Here is a 19,570-nt window from a genome sequence, read left to right as displayed (position 1 = left end):
TCTTCGAGGAATTTTGTCATTTTATGTGAGCAAAGAGGTTGAGATCTTCGCGTGCGTAGGTGAGGGGTTGTAATCAAATACCGGAGTGTGCGCACGGAGCTCTTGGGTTGTAATTACAGGGGGCGTGGAGGAGCGCGCATTGAGGGCATATTTGCGCGTGTAATCATCATTTTGGCTTCTAACAACGCGTCTGATTGGATGGAATAACAATTAGATGGGAGGGACCTAAGATAATTACAGGGGACTTAATCATACCTTAATTACGTCCTCAGAATACCGATTTTGCTCATGATTAAGGGCCTATTAACTTCACGACTTAATCACGAAGTTAATTACAGACTTAATTACGACCTCAGAATACCACCCCAGGAAATTACCGTGAACCGCCTAAAAATACGGCAAATTGCTGTAAAATCGCTCCTACAGCATTTTACCGTTAAAAATTACTGTAATTTTTACAGCAATTTTTTACAGTGTAGTTTTACTTCCGTTTTCTTCAAGTAAACTAGGAGGTAGATGTCATCTCACTTGATAATGGTCTGTCACGCAAGTAGCTTTCCGTGGTGAAAACTATAGGTCGATACACCGATCATTAATATCACTACACCTTGTGTAAACCGGAATCGACTGTGGGAAGAAAATTAAAGAGATATGGGCAACAATGTTCACTTTTTGTCGAACATGTCCTAGTGATATACGTACCAAATGCAGGCTCATGGTTTTTTTTTCTTCATCGTGCTACAGAAAAGAAAGACAAGAAATAAACGGAATCATTTGAAGCGTCACTTAAACTGATCCTAATTGTAACCTTATTCATATGCCCTCGTAACATTGAAAAGAGCGTACTGAAGAGGATATGTTTTAGTTTCAGTTTGATTTTATTTGTCCGCTTGTACAAGTATCAATATACAAAATACACACAAATAGACAATGAAAATGACAGAATCGGATGGTTTCAGGTGGATCCCGTAGAGGCATTGGATGTGGGGTGGATCCCTTAAATCCAAACAATTGAAAGTTAGACGAGTTTCTTGAACTGTTCATATTCAGTTTTAAATTCAAGTGACAAAATCAGAGACACAATAGGCTGCTAATGATCCTGTTCCCTAGAGTAAAGTAATGGCACTTACTGTACATTGCAGCAATAGCCAAACTCTGTTCAGTTACTCCGTTATCGTCAGGATAATGCCTAACTGGTACATATACATTTTATCATCTGCTACGTTTATCATCATGCGTTCTTTGATAAGGAGTTCTGGCGCCGAAATAATGCACGTGTATAGAATATTCCTGGGCAATGACAATATACAATGTTGATATTGTTTTGTTTTTACAACTGCAGCTATCAGGCTCGCGGCCACGCAGCCATTCGTGTCAGTGGAAAGTGAAGACAACTGCGCAAACGTAAACGATGTGACGTCACATGTGGCAATTCCGTGCGCTGTACTGCGCGAGCAAGGCGCGAGAGCCTTGTACCACATCAACCTCCCGTATGCGGGAGAGGCCATCTCGCGATCTACGTGCACATTTAACGACAGTAGGTAAGAACAGCGCATGCGCACTGCTTGCACCATCTCTTCAATGGTTGACTCAATTTTATAGTCTTATAATATCTCTTTCAGCAAGCAGAATTGCGTGCTTTTGTGTGGTTTCATGTAGAGTTTTCAAATCAATTATACGTTGCTCTTTAATAATCTACAATCTTACTGACTTAGATGTAAGGTGTCAAAAGAATAAGAGAAAGTAAACTCATATTTAATCAATCTTGCACATTGGTAACAGAAATTTAATGAATGATTTTAGGTCAGCCGAAAATAAGGGACATTTCATTTCTGGCTGCTGCCTACCATAGCAATTCCTTTTACACTGTTTAACTGATATGTTTGTAATTGTATTCTAATGTTGATGTATGTGCTTGTTTGTTGTTGTTGTTGTTGTTTTTTGGGGGGGTTCATATCTTCTTAGCTTTGGTAAAGTAAAGAAACTTGAAACTTGAAATATTACATGAATACATTGTTGAACTTAAGAATTACAGCTTTCGTTACTCAATAACTGGCTTTACAACGGGCATAACTAATCGTCCTTTATACATGGTATGTTTAATTTCTGTTATTCCGTACATATACATGGCATCATTCTCTTTCTTAATCATGAAAATTCGCTCATTACCCAATAAAAAGAAATATTCTGAGTTTGTGGTAATAATTTTGAAGACAACAAAAGAGAAAGTTTATTGTTCTGTTTTAAACAAATTTTGTGCAGGATTGAGGTACCATCTTCGCTCCTGGGCGTTGGTTTTGTGTCAGACGTCAGAAATGAGTCCAGATTCTCGCAGAATATCTCCATTACTTTCAATTTGAAATCCCGCAGGGTGAGATCATGTCACGCTCGGAATGCTTTATGCATGCCATGTTTCTTTCTCTACAGCAGTATTTGTGATGTACTCGATTTCAGTATCATGAGATCCCGAGATATGCGATATTATGAGCTAACACTGCAAGACTTATAATTCCATTGCCTTAAGTTCCTTTATTCATCATGTTGTATAATTCTGAAGGATCAGTAACTATACCTTAGCTTTGAAGTCGCTTTCATTATTCAACTGTATACTTCATTCTTACCATTCTGTATAGTTGGTTTGATGGATAACAAACTGGATAACAAAGATTAGGAAATGTAACTTAAAAACTGTAGAAATTGAGTAAGTAAATCGAAATGCGAAATATGATTATTATATAATAGATAGTGCGTGCGAGAGATCGTTCCTGCCCGAAACGGCATATGCGGTGCCTCATTGTGGATAGAATTATAGTGACGAATCGAAAGCTCGATTAAAAAGGGAAACGAAGAGAGCAATGTCCGCCTCCAATTTTACTTCTTTCAATTTAGTACCAGACATCGTAACTTACGTCAATTTCCATTCAATGTTTTATTTCATTTTTCAACAGGAACATTTAGACATCACTTTTTCGGTTATAACAGAAAATAAGGTGCGTAAAACTATGTAAGATGAAAAGAATGTGCAGTGATTGTACCAGCTTACAATAATTATACATAATCATAAAACTCAAGTGATTAGAAGTAGGTAAACAGAATGCAAAAATCGAAAAATGGAGGGACCCGCTAAAAAGACAAAGCTTGTAGGATGTGGGCCCCTCAACGTCTATGTGATTGAGATTATTTTGTTGCCCTAAAAGTTAAAATCTCAATCCTAACATGTTTTTTGTCCGTCTACCGCTTCCTTGTCTCTGTCTGTGTATGTGTGTATGTGTGTGATTGATGTGTGTGTATAATGTGTGGTTGCGTGTCTGTCTGTTCCTATTCTCCCCCTACAGGCCAAGGTCAATCTGACGGACGACAACACCCTATGCTCGTTTTGGAACTTCGCTCAAAGGTATTTGTCATTGTAACAGTGTCAGCCTACTAAGTATACAGCAACCTAACACAACACTTTCATGTTATAAACCTTCAACTGGGGATGATTTTTGACGAGCATGTTTTTACCATTTCTATCTTGATAAACATAGTGATATGTATTCATTTGCTCTTATCAAATATTAATGCTTTTGTTCCATCATGTAGTTTGGAGTGCACAAGAATAATTCACCAAAAGAAAAAAATATTAGTCCATTTCCAGACACGAAACATAATGTAACAACACTTTTTGTTTTGCTTTAAAAAAGAAATTGGTCAAGTGCAGGGTGCAAACTAGACACTCGATCAATGAAGATGACGGAAGATGTGATGCAAGTCACGTGTCTCTGTGATCACCTGACAAGCTTCGCCGTACTTGTCAACCTAGCAGCCGACACGGTGAGGAATGTATAGAGCTGTCTAACTTATCAATTCCAATGCGACAGTTTCCCAGCATACATGGGTTATTCAAATAGCAATGTATACTGTACTTTTACAGGAAAAGGTATTTCACGACAACCAGAAACCTGCCAAGGACTAACATAGCAATAATTCATTGTGCAACGTGATTTCGAGCACATGTATCAAATTACATATACTAAGTATTAGCAGCTGCATTTGGTAACTGCATTTAAAAGCTGGTTACTAGTTCTTTGGATTAAGAAAAAACAACAACAACAATTTATTGATAGTGATGCAAAGATTAAGTAAACTGACATATTGCGACATATTGCAGTTGTACAGGACAAATAGCATTATTTTCCCCCATGACGAGAACTGACCTTTACCAATGAGTTTATTTCATGTAATGATATGAGCACAAATAGTATAACAAGGAAACAGTTCAAAAAATATCTCTCATATTTCAAGTGGTGTTAATATCTGACATTTATGTAAAGATGTAAAGATAGCACACCTTTCATGAAGAGGTATCAGATTCGATGTTCATCTCACATTATTCATTTGATGTGAATGCATGATAAACTCATCACTTGTCAAAACCACTGAAACAATGACACCTACGCCGAAAATAATGTCCTTTTTACTTTAACGTTCAGTTTTAAGGACGTACCGAAATGATTGTCACCTGGAGATTGCCATTCAATCGTTTATTGTCTGGTGCGATATTGAAAGTAAATTCTTCGTGGAGTGTCATTTTCGTTTATTCTAGTATACCAGAGCAAGAATCACCAGCCAAGTGCTGCTAATTTCAAAACTCTTCTTTTGTTTACCCCAGGAGACCCCGGTGGTTCATGAACACGTGATGTCAATCCTCTCGATCATTGGCTGCAGCTTTTCCATTGTCGCCTGTTTCACCATGTGCTGCGGATACGTTGCCCTGCGGTGCGTTGATTCTCAATTTCAATTTCATTTTCAATTTATTTTCATATTTCTCAAGACAATATACGACGAGAAATTCAATTGTGTTACAAATGCAAAAATTACAAAGTATAAATCAGGTGAAGCATATTATGCAAACTAATATACAGGTGTTCATATGGAACACGGATATCTATTCAGACCAAATAATAGATGTATGAAATGCGAAGCGATTGTTCTCTTCGAGTGTCAATACATTGCCCACGCACATCAGTCATACATGGATTCTTTTGTATGGGATCAACATAAGAAAAGATTTGAATGAGTTGAAAAATGTAGAAATATACCTTTGAAAAAAGAAGAGGCATAATCTTTGTGTTTACTCCGGTGAAACAGGGTCGATAATCGACAAGCGCGATTAAGATGTTTAAGGGCACAAGTTGAAGTTTCACACACGTCAATTCAGTATCAACAGATCAAGATGCGTGCTAACTCTATAGCAATCTGATTTTTTTCCTGATTTTTTTTTTCTTTTTCATTCGCAATACATGTGGTCTCGTGTGGGTTATCTTCATGCATTGAGTGTTCGCATGATACTGCATGCAGTATACGACCTGTTTATACGCTGGGATACGATCTTTTTTTAAAGTGCTACAGAAGAATGAAAATCTAATCTAAAGGAAATAGGATTTGTCTTCACAAGATAATGCGTTAGGTATTCTAAAGATTAGTGGAAAGGACTCTCTTTAGTTTCATCTTTTATGTTTGCATAAGGCATCCAACCACATTTACATTATGGAAATGGACAAGTTTCGATCGTTCTCAGTGAAAAGGAGTAGGTCCTAATTGTATGATGATGATGATTATAATGATTATGATGATGAAGAAGATAATAATGATGATGACGATGATGACAATAGTATTGACGCTATTGTTGCTGTGATTTTTACTTTTATTACTTTCACTGCATTACTCTGGATATCATTACTATTATGTGTACTATCATTGTTATTATTCATCGTCATCGTTTTTGTCACAATCATCTTAACTTAAGTACCAGCATTATCATCATTCCGGTTATTTTTATTGTTTTTCTTGTTGTTAACGTTACAATTATCATCATCCCAGCCATTAATATTTATCACATCATTTTGTTTCACCCGTAGTCTCAAGAGTGATCTGATATTAGTGCATGGGAACTTGGCTTTTGCTCTCGGCCTAGCAGAAATTGCTTTTCTCTGTCTCGAGTTTGTGCGCCCTCCATCGGTAAGTTAAAGCCATTTTCATCTCCATGTGGCATGATACAATTTGTACATGATTGTAATGCATAATTCAAATAGTGGTGGAAGATAACATTGGTACCAATACTCTAAGGTTACAAACTCAGACAAGGAAGAGAGATAAGATATCTTGAGCACCAGACGTATATTAGAAAAACACAAACTCGAATTAGCTAGACCCATGACATAACAGCTAAGTGCTAGACTATAGTCCTCACTAGCCACGTGAAATAAATCGTCGGCGTTTTCACGAACCGACGCTATTTCGTTTTTGAGCGAAAATGCAGTTCTGAGAAAATCGCGTTTAAAGATCTCACAAGTTTTAGACAACGTTTTCAATGACTTTTCCTGTCTTGTGTGTGAAAATTTTGACAGGGTGATGAGAGTGGAAGTTGTTCTTCCTATCCATAGTGTAATTTTAGTGTGAATTCAAAAAATTTACGATATTTCTGTCTTCAAACTCACTGCGTCGGTTCGTAAATCCATCGTTTCTTGCGCGCACCATAGGTTATGTACTTAAGCGCGGGTCTCACGAACCGACGTAAGTTGTATTACGCCGGTTCGTGAGACCCGCGCTGTAGGGCCTGTACAATAGGTAACGTGCAATACGCGTGTATTTACGAACCGTCGCTATTTCATTTTCGTATGTGTTTACATACAAATACTATTAGGGCTATACCTGCTTATCAACAATAACCTTATTAATTGAAATTAATTGTCATGTAATGATTGTTGTGATGATTACAATACATTTAGTGATAATTAAGATGATAATACAAGCCAGTTTCTCTTAATTGTTCTAAAAAGAGTGTTGTCATTGTTTTCATCTTCATTTAGTACACGCATGTATTGTTATTATAGCTGTGGTTGATCGTTCCAAAGATTTCTTTGCCCCCCCTTTTTTTGTGGATATATTATTATTTAACACTTTTGCATTTGGACATCTATCATTTGGTAATACATGTATTCGGTATACTGTTTCATATTTTTTACTTTTTACTGTTTTTTTTTTACTTAATTAACTTACTTTTTCATTTTTTCACATTATTTTTAATTCAAAATCAGTTCACTTCTTTCATAATAATTATGAATGTTTGTTCTAAGATGAAGGATACCGCTAAATCTTGGGAAAAAGACGTGCCAGTCAATAATAATTACTTGTATTTACTCATCTTTCATACTCATGCATGCACTCTGTTATTTCTTTCTCTGAAATAATATATTAATTTCTTTATTTCTTATTATTCCACATATTTGTGACATTTACTTTGTCACAATTTTTATCAGTGTCATTATTGTCATTTGGCTCGCATGCGAATTCACTCATATTTCCTCATTTTCCATCTTTCTCTTTCCTGCTCAACAGATTCTATGATAGCTGCACCTGATCATATAAAAACATAAACTCATCCTGCATGCACTCTTCGAAACTGATAAACTCCTAAATATACATGAATATCGACACTATCAGAATTTCAAGCTTCATTTTAAATATATAATAATGGTCATGTTTTATTATGCCTTTTGCAGCAATATATTGAAGAGGTACATTATGTAATCGAAGAAACATAGGTCCTCAATAGAATATAAAATTTGAATTATTCAGAGATGAGTAATGACAATGGGAAGGATAACAATTGTGGAAGAGCTCCATAAATCAATACATATCTAATGGCAAATGGAGATGGAATCAAGATTCAAGAATATGTGTAATTCAAGTTCATTATTATATCAGTTCTTGTGTGTTCACAAAAAGAGGAACACAGTTCGAACATGCACACCAAATCTTACATCGTACATTTACATCTATAGAGTGCGGACGGAACATATACAAGAGAAAGAATAACATTCTCAAATTAATATATCAAGCATAACTACATGTATGTATATGACCACACAAAGATGTTGCTGCATATGCATGAAGCTTGAGAGTGCTGCAACACCCATATGCTCAGATAAAAACTTGATGTATATCATACAAAAGAGAAGAGGTACTGCATGTACATGTAGTTACACTATTCACAGGACAGTAGAGAAAAAGCACGAGAGAGAGAGGGAAATGGGTGTCTAAAATAGGTCGATGTAAGGAGTGCCAAGCCAATTAAGTCTCTAATAGAAGTCATACATATATAAGGAAACAAATTAATCACAACATAAATGATCATGCTCATGTTAACCAATAATTAGCATCTAAAAATGTGTGTAGAAAGCCCATAATATCAGCCTTTCGCCCCGAAGGCTTGTTACATATGGGAAAAAAGAAATTTTGGCCGACCCCCCCCCCCCCCCCTCCCTGTGAATCCTTAATCCACCAGTACTATAAACACATTCTGAGAATGTGTTTTAGTACATGTACTAGCAAATTCACAAGAGGGTTGGGGAAATTCAGCTAAAATTGTGTGTGGCTAAAATAATTAAAAAGAAAGGTCATCAGCAAAACTACGGGGTGGATGCAGACGAATTTTCATGTGATGACTAAAAAATATGCAGCTAAAGGAAAAAAAAAGACGGCGGAGAGGGGCCAAGGCTAATTTGACTCCCCCCCCCCCCCACCAAAAAACAAACAAACAAACAAACACCACTGTTTTACAGCACCTTTAAAGGACTCTTAATTTTTTGTTTGTTAAAAACAAACGTCTCGTACCCAGTAAAGAATTCCATATTGTAGGCGAAATGTAGACCGATACAGTGTATAAAGTGTACATCCCAAGCTATTAAAGAAAAAAAAAACAGATTATGAATATCATTTAAAGTAAGAATTTCAGTGTGTTTAATCATCTTTAGTTGAGTTGCAAATGACATGTACATATTTAATAAGAGCAGTAAACTTCGAAGCGCCCCCAAGCCCTTCTATACTTAATTATTCATGTGTAAAGGTAGCGCCAGGGCACTCCGGTGGTCTAGTGGTTATGACGCTGGTCTAGTAATCCAGAGGTCGTGGTTCGAATCCTGCTTGGGCTGCCTGTGATTTTTTTTTTTCACAGCAGCCTACAAACTGCACACTGCAGTTGCGTGCGTTACTACGGATGGAGACAAATGAATAATCTATTATTTTAATATACGATGTTTGACATCCTTATTGCAATCACTTTCTTTAATTGTAAATTTAGAGACATAATGAATTATTATTAAAAGAAATCAAATTTCTGTATTTTGTTGTGAGTTTGCATGGGAACATACACGTATCATAATTTACAATTTTAGTTAGATAAAGAACATCTTATAACAGAACTGTCTAGTGATGGTTGAATAATTATGTCAATTTGTTATAAGTCCTATCATTTACATGGAGTGCATGTTCCCATGTTTATAAGAATCATACGTGACACATTCAAAGTGGGTTGAAGACAACAAAATAATAAATAAAAGAATAAAGGAGAATAGAACTTAATCTGATTACAGCATCATCTAAATATTGCCAATGTGCACTTAGAAATCTATCAAGATTTATCACAAGGTTATGATTACCACACAAAACCTTCAAGATTTATTATCATGAAATACATACCAATGAACACTTAAAAAAATCTAACATTCCATATCCACATGAAGCTTTCCTTGATATAAATGTCTCTCTGTAGTGTTATTAAAGTGTAGCAAAATTGTAATTACGACATCACAGAATGGAATGCCTTGTTTTCACCTTCAATCTTAGGATCTCCTTTCATGTTTCCACTTTACAATCACATTTCACTGTAGATATACCGTCCTTATGTTGTCGCCCTTCATCCCAATTTCTCCCTTCTATCCTATCTGTAGATTGTCTTCTTTCCTAAGCCATTGTATTCACATTCCTTGATGATCAGCACGATGCTGTACTTTTTTCTTCTTCTCTGAAACAGTCCAGCTCTTCGCTACTGCATGGCATCAGTCATCTGAAAGAAAAGACAGAAATTAAGAACTTTCAATTAAAATCAAACATCATGATACAAGATACAACTTTCATTTTGAGAAAAAGAAATCAGCCAACTAAACTGTAGTTGAAATTATTTTGCTCTATTTATACTAAACATAAAACAAAACGGTATACAGGATCAAACAATGTCAAAAAAATACTGTTTTTGATGCATATTCAAACTGTCTCGCCTTTTACATATTTTAATGATGCAAGATCTTATGTCTAGCACTTAGTAAGTCTCATGTAGAATTTAAATTATTATTCACATGAATAAATCTGCATGTCCTTGTAAACAAGGCATTGCTTTGAAAAAGCTGAATATTACTAATTGCATTTGGGAAAGAGTCTACGACAATCAAACTTGTTTATTATCAGAGACTTTAACATCTTAATTAGACCTAGACTCTACATTACCATTGTATTCACATCCGTTGGTGATGTACACGACCCTGTACTTTTCCTTTTCTTTTCTGAGACAGTCCAGTTCTTCGCTACTACATGGCACCAGTCATCTGAAAGAAAAGAAAGAAATTAAGAACTTTTGATTAAAATCAAACATCATGGCACAAGATACAACTTTAATTTTGAGAAGAAAAAAAAAAATCAGCCAACAAAACTGAAGTTGAAATTATTTTGCTCTATTTATATTAAACATAAAACAAAATGGTAGGCCTATGCAGGATCAAAGAATGTCAAAAAATGCTGCTGTTCGTATTTGATGCATATTCAAATTGTCTCTTCATTTACACATTTTACTGATGCAAGATATTATGTTTAGCACTTGGTATGTCTCATGTAGAAATTGAATTATCATTCACATGAATATAAATCTACATGTATTTGTAAACAAGGCATTGCATTGAAATAGCTGAATATTACTACATGTACCTGCATTTGGGAAACAGTCTATGACAATCAAACCTGTTTCTTATCAGAGACTGTAACATCTTAATTAGACCTAGACTCTACATTATCATTCAGCTTTTAAAGGTATTAACCATTCACCTATAAAACACTGGCATTGTCATGTGCATCATATTTCTTTGATACTGCACATATTTTCATGAAGTCTGCACAAGAATGCAAATGAAACACGTCTGCTGTTTGGTATTTATGAGAAAAAAATCACTAACCCGGAAGTCCTTGGCCTTAGGAATAACACGTGGCGAGTTAGTAGGAATTGACGTTAAAATAGAATAAGAATAGATCTACTAAATAGGCCTTTGCCTCATGAATGTCTGGTCTAATTATAGACTAAGTGAAGTCTAGACCTTTCACTTTTAAGTTACCAGTGGTTCACAAAATTTATATTATAGATCTAGACTACATCTAGATCTAGACATCTAATACTATTAGATCTTGGCAACTTTTGTCTTTGTGACACGAAATTAACACGTCACGGATGATATTGCGGCGATATCCAACAGGATGACAGTACCACTATTACTGACTCAGTAAGTTGACATAGATAACTAACATCAACTTGTTAACGTACGTTAGAGATGGCACCATATACAATAACCGGTGACACTGACACTGACAGATCTAACGACTACGTTTAGACTAACGTTAAAGAGTTAGACTCGCCATCTCAGTAAGTCGGCCAAAGACAAAGTCAATACAGGGCTAAGTCAGTGTTACTGTTATGTTAGGCCTAACAAATGTTAACGGTTACTCGGTTAGGTTAGGTTTACCAGGACTCAAGAGTCCTGGTTAAATCAGTCGAGGGACATTTCTTAGAAGTCCTTCGATTCCAAGAATAAAAAGGGTGAAAGAACAAAGGGAAAAAAAAGGAAAGAAGAAAGGACAAAAGATTATGTATGGATGCTGTGGAAATCGACAGCGCTACTGTATCACTATCAATCACGCGTGAATATGTAAACGCCATTTGGTTGGGCCGCATTCACAAGTTTTAGGGAAAAAAAACCCCACCGCTGTGCTTCAAAGGTACTCCACTCGAACTAACGTTAGACATAATGTCACATATCTACACACAGTACGGTACTAGGGCTGAATTCACAAGTATACTATAACACTGCACTGTACAGGAAAGCCACCTAACCTGTAGAGTACTACTCGTAGTGTTTAGGTAGTATCACTAGACCACATACTGTCATAGATGACATCTACACCAACGCTGCACACTGGCACTGGTCCGACGGTCCCTGACCAGGAAAAATCACTGTTGGACACTGACCAGTAACTTTTTCAGGAATGGACAAGTAAAAATTGGGGGAAAAAATGGGTGGACTCTACCTACTATTACCACTAGTCTAGATGTAGATCTAGAGCTAGACTATAGACTCTGTGTTAATTTGACTTGGTCTTAGACTTCAGCTGATCTTAGTTTTAGTAACTGGCATTACAAGTAAAGTCTTAACTTAGACTTAATAGTTAAAATTGAAAGTTAAAGTCTAACATGTCTAACTTTATTCTTTACTCTTCCTTTGAGTTTTACTTTTAGACTTTTTACTTTTTTTTTAGTTTAGTAGGCCTACTTTGTCAATCTCATGATTTCATTTTCAACTCAAGTCAAGGCATAGCCATCGAGTGTCTTCGAGACTTTGACATCTTGCATGTCTTGCACACAGACGTTACGACTACAGTACTCAGTAGTCTCAGAAGTAACGACATAAGTTGAAAAGAAACTATAAATAATATGATTTGGGATCTAATTTGAAATTGGATGGCGTTTACAGACTAGGCTTCATAAGCATCACGCGATTGAATACATGGGACTACACTCTACCGCAATTAATGGTTATGGTAGTCCAACTGAAACTGTTATTTTGAGCATGATTTTAATACGATTATAGCTTACCATTCACTTCACTCGTGGACAGTGGGCTGGCTTAGGTCGTCATTCATCTTTCAGATGGTTTGGTTCTCACTCTGAGATCTGGATTAGGGCCAAAACCTAATTCTAGGCCAGTAAGTTGAACAAAGCTCAAAATAATGCAACTGCGACGGTTCGTGAAACCCGCATTGCTCTTCACCCTAGCAATTCGGGTTTCACGAACCGGCGTATCTTTACTGCGTCGGTTCGTGAAACCCCTTTTTCTCAATTTCTCGATATTTCGAGTACCGTCGTTTTTTTCTTTCTTTGATAAAATTAAGAATAATTAATTTTGTGATCTAAAATTTTGGGATTTGGTAGAGTTTTGAAAGCACTTTCATTTGGTACCAATATCTCGATTTTGAAAATTTTGACCAAAATCGAAATAGCGTCGGTTCGTGAAAACGCCGACGAAATATGATACGTAACACAAAAATAAAAAACACATTTCTCTTGTGTCTAGATTTCAAGCATTTGTTGTTGTTGTATAGTTGTTGTTGTTGACCCTTATTCAGATGATTCCTTATCAGCTAGTACAATTTCATTATTAATGTAATGTTGGCTTGACAAACAAATGAAGTCAATTTTGTAATTTCTCTCATCTTGCGCGTATGTACCAAATATTCTTTGAACCTTGAATGGATAATCACTGCAGCAGCTCCTAGAAATTCCGTTAAAATTTTGGTGGATTTCTAAAATCAAATATGTGTTGTTGCTCTTTTTTATGTTTCTCTGAATAGTGAATATTAGTGGCAACCACATGCATGAATTAGAAAAAGGCGGCAATGTCAACATCTCACTCTAAAACAGGATAAAACAAAATAAGATAATGAAGAAATTTCAGTCCCCCCCCCCCCCCTCAAAAAAAAAAATCTATACACAACACCATGAACTTCAAACTTTATCAAAGGGTGGTATAGTTCTGGTTGAGGTGAGGATTCAGCCTTTAACTTTTTGCAAGATGGCAAGAAATCACTTATGAAATAGTGCAGAGCATACCATTCTAAGAGATATTCTAATTTTATTTTATGAAAATCGGCTTTGAAATGGCTGAGACATCCGAAAGCAAAGTAATACAAGGCTATAATTATTTGGATTGCTCTGTTTGGGTATCTCAGCCGTTTCAAAACCAATTTTCATTAAATAAACGTTGAATTCCACTTGGAATTACATGCTCTTTCATATTTCATGAAAGGTTTCTCATTATCTCACCCAAAAGTGTTGAAAACCTAAAGTCAGATCTCTACCAAAACTATAGGATCCCTTTAAAGAATTATGTTCAGCTTGATGGAAGACTTATCAGTTGATGACAAAATTACATCCTCCACTGCGATTAATGATTGATAACTTGCACACAAAGTATGTAAATCTTCAGAGTTCCATATAGCTTTCGATCTTGAGATTTCTACTGTAATTTTGTTGACGTAATTTTGAGTCCACTCAATCAAGCCAATCTAAACATGGTGTGGAATTGCATGCAGATATGATATCGAATGACTATTATGATTTAGCATCAAACAGAGATTGTCAACTAACCATGTTAATAACGTGTTCTCAGGTTCCTTGCACAGTTGTCGCAACGCTTATCTACTACTTCTTCCTCGTGACCTTCTCTTGGATGACCGTAGAGGGCATACATCTCTATCTCCTGACGTTTGTCGTGTGGAACGCCGAAAAGAGAAAAATCGGATGCTACATGGCATGCGCATGGGGTACATCGATGCAATTCCTTTTTCTTTCCTTCTTTCGTTTTCTAAGACCCAAGGAACAATAAACCTTGATGATGCAGTTTGTTCGGTATAACTAGTCGCAGTAATGCAGTTACATAAGAAAATAAGCAGTCACGTAAAAATCAAACATGAAGCTATGGAATCAATCATGGAAAAAAATATTTATATTTACAGTGACGAAAAAAAAGTGTACATTGGTTGCAGACAGATGATTCCATGATGAAAATTTGATTTGATTAAACGCTTATACATGCAACCATGAACACTAGACTTAGCTTATGCAAAGACTGTTCTTGTCTGAAGACGTAATACGCAGAGTGCAGTGAGAAGTCTCCCTTTCACTACCCTTTCCTGGAGGCAGTGATTTTATATCATCACGAGTTCACAGAGTGTCACTATATCCTAACAACTGCTATCTCTTTTCATAACGAGCTGAATCTGTCATGTTCTATGTTTACAGGGTTGCCTATTATTCTCGTGGCGGTTCTGCTTTCTACTAACGATGGTACTATTGGACAGGAAAATATGTAAGTAGGCAGACACAACCCCCACGAACAAAACTAGAACATAACACTTGGATTCATTTTACTGAGCGTAAAAGATAGAGTTCCCTGTTACTTGAAAAGGAGATGACTTCCTAGACGCTATGAGAGGTACTTTGGTTTATATTTGCAGTGTCGATACCTTATCAAGTGGAAGTGTCCATGCACTTGTTGAAGGCCAATATTGATGTAAGCATCCTTGCTTCTTCAGACTGTGGTAGAGAAGCCATATCCACAGTCAGTGTCAGCTCGTCAGGATTTCAATCAAGAACGAAATTCATAGAACGTGACAGTAATGTTAAGACAGATGTTTAAAATGTTTGTTAATTTGTCTGATTGTTCAAAGATGCACAGTTGCATTCTCAGTTCTTATGATCAGACATAACAATATTGTATCAACAATGACCAAGCAGAATGAAAAGCGAACGCAATAAAAATTAATGTCAATGAAGAGAACAATCACCGTAGTAAGACGCTGCATCTGGCATATACATAAACTCTAAAACTTTCCTGGAAGAACTAATGAAAGACGTGTAGTTGAAATACTCTGGGATTTAGTACTGAAGGTTATGGTAAACTGATATCTTGTAGCCTTCAAACTGTTCGTTCGTTCTCACTCAAATTCTGGTCAAGTTTAAGAGATCCAGTTCATCATTACTGATTGTACTTCAGTCCAACGTTAAAGATAAAGTTTATCAGATGGTGCAAATATTTAGATGCCATGAACTAGCCCACTCTCTTTGTTCCATTTCCGCTTTTCCGATCCCAGTTGTTTCCTGAGCATCGACGATCTGAAATTGCTGTATCTGGTCGTCCCTCTGGGCGTGGTCATTCTCTTCAACCTCTTCGTCACTATCAGAGTTGTCTTTCAGATAGCCAAAATGGCGAGCGGTCCCAACCTCCACACCGACAACCTTACAAAGATTAAGTAAGCAGACAACTGCGCCGCAATTGAAGCACGCGCTTTTAATTCCTGGACTTGCCATGCTGCCTGCTTAATGCAGTTTCATACCATGTTCGAGATGATACAATATGTGGAGTCAAATCAGTCACTAATACCCATCATGAAAGGGGAAAAATTATGGAGATTTGAATTGTATCATACTTTTTCCCGAATCGTGATAGTGGGCGCAACCCACTCTAGCAGACTCTACTTGGCCTGATCATCATGATTGTGGTATCAACTCACAACTCTCCTAACTCGAAAAGAAAGTCATAAAATCAAGATATTAGTAGATAATTTAGCAGCTGAAACTCTTTCCCCGTGAAAGTCATTTATTTCACACACTACAAAGGATTTTATTCTGAAACTGATAATACCATGACATCATCACTTCGTCTAATTTCTATTGTGGCTGCTGGTGATATCATGCGAAACTTTGAAATTCCATGATGTCCTTGTCCTAAGTCCCCTTGAGATTTGCTTTTCTGTTTGTTTACTTTTACTCTTCTGACTATAAAGTCAACTATAACATCATGTTACACTGCACTTTTGCTTGTCTTGAATGAGCCAAATTAGAGAGTTTGTTTTACCACAGTTGTGGGCTATTCGGTCATGATAATGAACAGAGACTGAAATGATTATTAGTGCAAGCTTCTATATGCGTGTGATGATCGTGTCCCTTTTTATAAGAATGTATGAATAATATATGCTTCTCCCGGAGCGAAATACGATATTAACACACACAAAAAAAAAATCCCTTCAAAAAAGTATCGAATGACGATGTGGAGGTAGAAAGTTGCAGCTACTATTTGACGTTGGAGCTCGCTTCATGGTTCGGTTATTATGTGTATAAAACAGCAGCGAAGAGAGCGGTCTAGGTGTTCTAGTCAGAGTTCAGGATCAGCATGAAATTGTTGCAATGGATATCTGCAAATTCCGACCATGCTCTGAAATGTTGTCGTAATGCACAAGATTGTAGGCCAAATTATGGGTTTACCTTGCAGCGGGGGATGATGCACACAAGGGAAATGAATATTGTCTGGAAAACAAAGAAATGTGTTCAATATTCTTTCCCAGGTAGTTAGTTGCCCATGATTATTTTCAGTAAAATACTTGTCTTACGCTCATCTCTCACAGGCATGGCGCCAAGGCTCTGGTTGTCCTCTTGCCCATCATGGGTCTTACCTGGGTCATCGGCTTCATGACCGTGATCCGAGGCGCCTCCCTCGTGTTTCAGTACATCTTCCTCGTCCTCAACTCTCTGCAGGGGGTCTTCATCTTCGTCATTCACTTTTTGCGAAACTCTGAGGTAACTCAATGTCATTCATTTTTATTTCGTTTCCTTTCTACCTTTGATTATTTTCTCATCGCTTGGTTAGAGTGTGGTAGTAAACAAGCGACATTGTCACGGCAATTCCCGAAAAGGCATTTTATACTAAACCCCTTCTCATGTATATACCTGCTTTTAAAACGAGGTCATGGCGTTTGGCTGTTGATAGTTTGTAAAGCATGACTTGCGCGTACTTTACCATTATTGTGTGGAATCTTGTACGCGAATTAAATATTGTATAACGTCAAACTAATACCATCTGAGATACCATCCAAATCTTGCATCATGTACTTTGGTGATGATTAGTCAACTTGTGGTTTCATGCACGACTTTTCAAAGAAGGGCTCGTTTTGTTTGTTTGTTTGTTTGTTTGTTTGTTTGTTTGTTTGTTTGTTTGTTTGTTTGTTTGTGTGTGTGTTTGTTTGTTTGTTTCTTAAACCAGTATTCAGAGAAAGAATATTCAGGACGATTTTTCCCTGTTGAAACTATTACAGCTTTGAAATAATTTCCAATCAATTTCGATCTTTTGGATTAACAATTTGTCAAAGCTTGAGTTTTGTCTGGTCGTGGTTGCAAAGAAGAACTCTAAAAACATTAGGCTACACCATCACATTTTGGAATGTACGGCACAGAACAGTTGTTGCAAATATCCACATCTTATTTTGGAGATGTAAGTCTTGATCGCAAAAGTTTAAAAATCGTATTGCAATGCAGGTGAGATACGCGATTCGGCGCCGGCGGGACAAGTGGATGACGCGGCACGGCAAGCCGCTGGTGTACCGGGAGAAGATGCGAGATAAGTCGTCTCAGTCTGGCCAGACACCGACCAGCAGGAATCTATCGAAGACACCAGAGCAAACTTTGACGCTCACAAATTTGTCCAGTTAAACTTCATAGATAACTGATGTAACAGGCTCATTTAATGACATGCAGCAATATTCAGGACCCCTGGTAGGAATTTAAGACATTTTTCTCGTCATGGAAGACAAAACGAAACATGACGAATCCAATTCTGATTTCTGATTTGATAGCTAAGGAGAAGCATGCACAGTTCAATGCCACTGTGTTACTTCTATTTTGGTCTGCACGCAAATTGATGATTCGTTATTGTCTATTGCTGCATTTAGATGTGAAAAAGCCATAGGATGGTAATACTGAGAAAGAATTAATGTTCATCACTCAAAGGTTTGACCCTAGTTTGCATGGGGTCATCCCACGAGACCACGAGTTCGACATTTAAAAATAAAAATAAAAATGGTTCATGAGCCATAACAGACACGAGTCATACAGTCCACGAGTTCGACACTTGGTAAAAACAGCCCATGAGTTCAACGGATACAGCTCGTGGCTGATCGTGTCGCTCTCGTGGGCTGTATGACTCGTGGGCAGTATGAATCGTGGTTGTCGGTCTCGTGAGGTGCACCCTTTGGCACACCGTCATAGTAACAGCGTTCTTGACTCTTGAATAGAATGACAATGATGATAACTATTGTACCATGCCTTTGTCCCGTAGCGCGTGATTAGTTAATATAATGCCCTGCGTTGGAGTCTATAATTTTGCTAGTCAACAAGCTAGCAGCGAACAGTACTGTATCGTGTATAAAAGTCTGTGTTAGAGTGTAGTGGCAATGCAGGTCTTTATATACCCCAAGTAGGTGCAATGTACTATGAAGCGAAAGTGCCTGCGTTTAATAAGGGGTTTACAGTGGTTTAGGGCCAGCGGCGCTCCACGGAGAGTGGAGAATGTTGAATCGGTGTGATATTCGAATGTGTAGCATTTTGTCATCCCTTCTCTATGCTATGTAGTCCCGGTGTGAGGCTCTGAAATCAGAGCAGTGTTCCGTATTTGTAAATAAATGCAGTTTTTGAGGTTATGCATATTATCTTATGTAATCATTACATGTCTGCACGGCCACACACTGGCTTGTAACTTTCATATTTTTAACTTTCTGAAATACTCATATAATACGCATAGATATAAAGTTTCACAAAGAATGTGTAACTTTGCAATAAGCAGATAAGGAAGGCACTATAATAGTCAGACAAGTGTCTGTTGCTGCAGCGATCCTATTTGTACACTTTATCCATATGTTCTGTGTTATATTAGAGTCGAATCCATGTAGTGGTTATACGTATTAATGGGAACACATCTTTCAGGGAAAAGACATCGGTAAATTTGGGAAAGATTTCTCATCATAGGCCCTATTATTATTCGTACAAATGAAAATTTTGCATGTAATTCATGCTACATGATTATAAAACTGAAATTTAGTAAAT

General features: G+C 37.0%; 1 protein-coding gene across 1 annotated transcript in view; it reads left to right on the top strand.

The window, feature by feature from the left end:
- LOC139743345 (uncharacterized) overlaps positions 1-19,570 on the top strand; it is a 42,878-nt gene extending 23,308 nt beyond the window's left edge. Inside the window, exons 6-16 of the mRNA XM_071653835.1 lie at positions 1,343-1,541; positions 2,263-2,371; positions 3,336-3,394; positions 3,684-3,813; positions 4,652-4,758; positions 5,901-6,000; positions 14,307-14,460; positions 14,939-15,005; positions 15,790-15,948; positions 17,101-17,272; positions 18,008-19,570. Coding sequence (XP_071509936.1) covers positions 1,343-1,541; positions 2,263-2,371; positions 3,336-3,394; positions 3,684-3,813; positions 4,652-4,758; positions 5,901-6,000; positions 14,307-14,460; positions 14,939-15,005; positions 15,790-15,948; positions 17,101-17,272; positions 18,008-18,181 — 1,430 coding nt within the window. The 3' untranslated portion in view covers positions 18,182-19,570. The remainder of the gene's footprint in view (positions 1-1,342; positions 1,542-2,262; positions 2,372-3,335; positions 3,395-3,683; positions 3,814-4,651; positions 4,759-5,900; positions 6,001-14,306; positions 14,461-14,938; positions 15,006-15,789; positions 15,949-17,100; positions 17,273-18,007) is intronic.

Source organism: Diadema antillarum, unplaced genomic scaffold, assembly GCF_040938485.1.
Source record: "Diadema antillarum isolate AM-2024a unplaced genomic scaffold, OU_Dant_1.0 seq00001071_RagTag, whole genome shotgun sequence".
Classification (NCBI taxonomy): domain Eukaryota; kingdom Metazoa; phylum Echinodermata; class Echinoidea; order Diadematoida; family Diadematidae; genus Diadema; species Diadema antillarum.
Note: the sequence above shows the minus strand (reverse complement) of the source record. Positions and strands in the feature narration are given on the sequence as shown.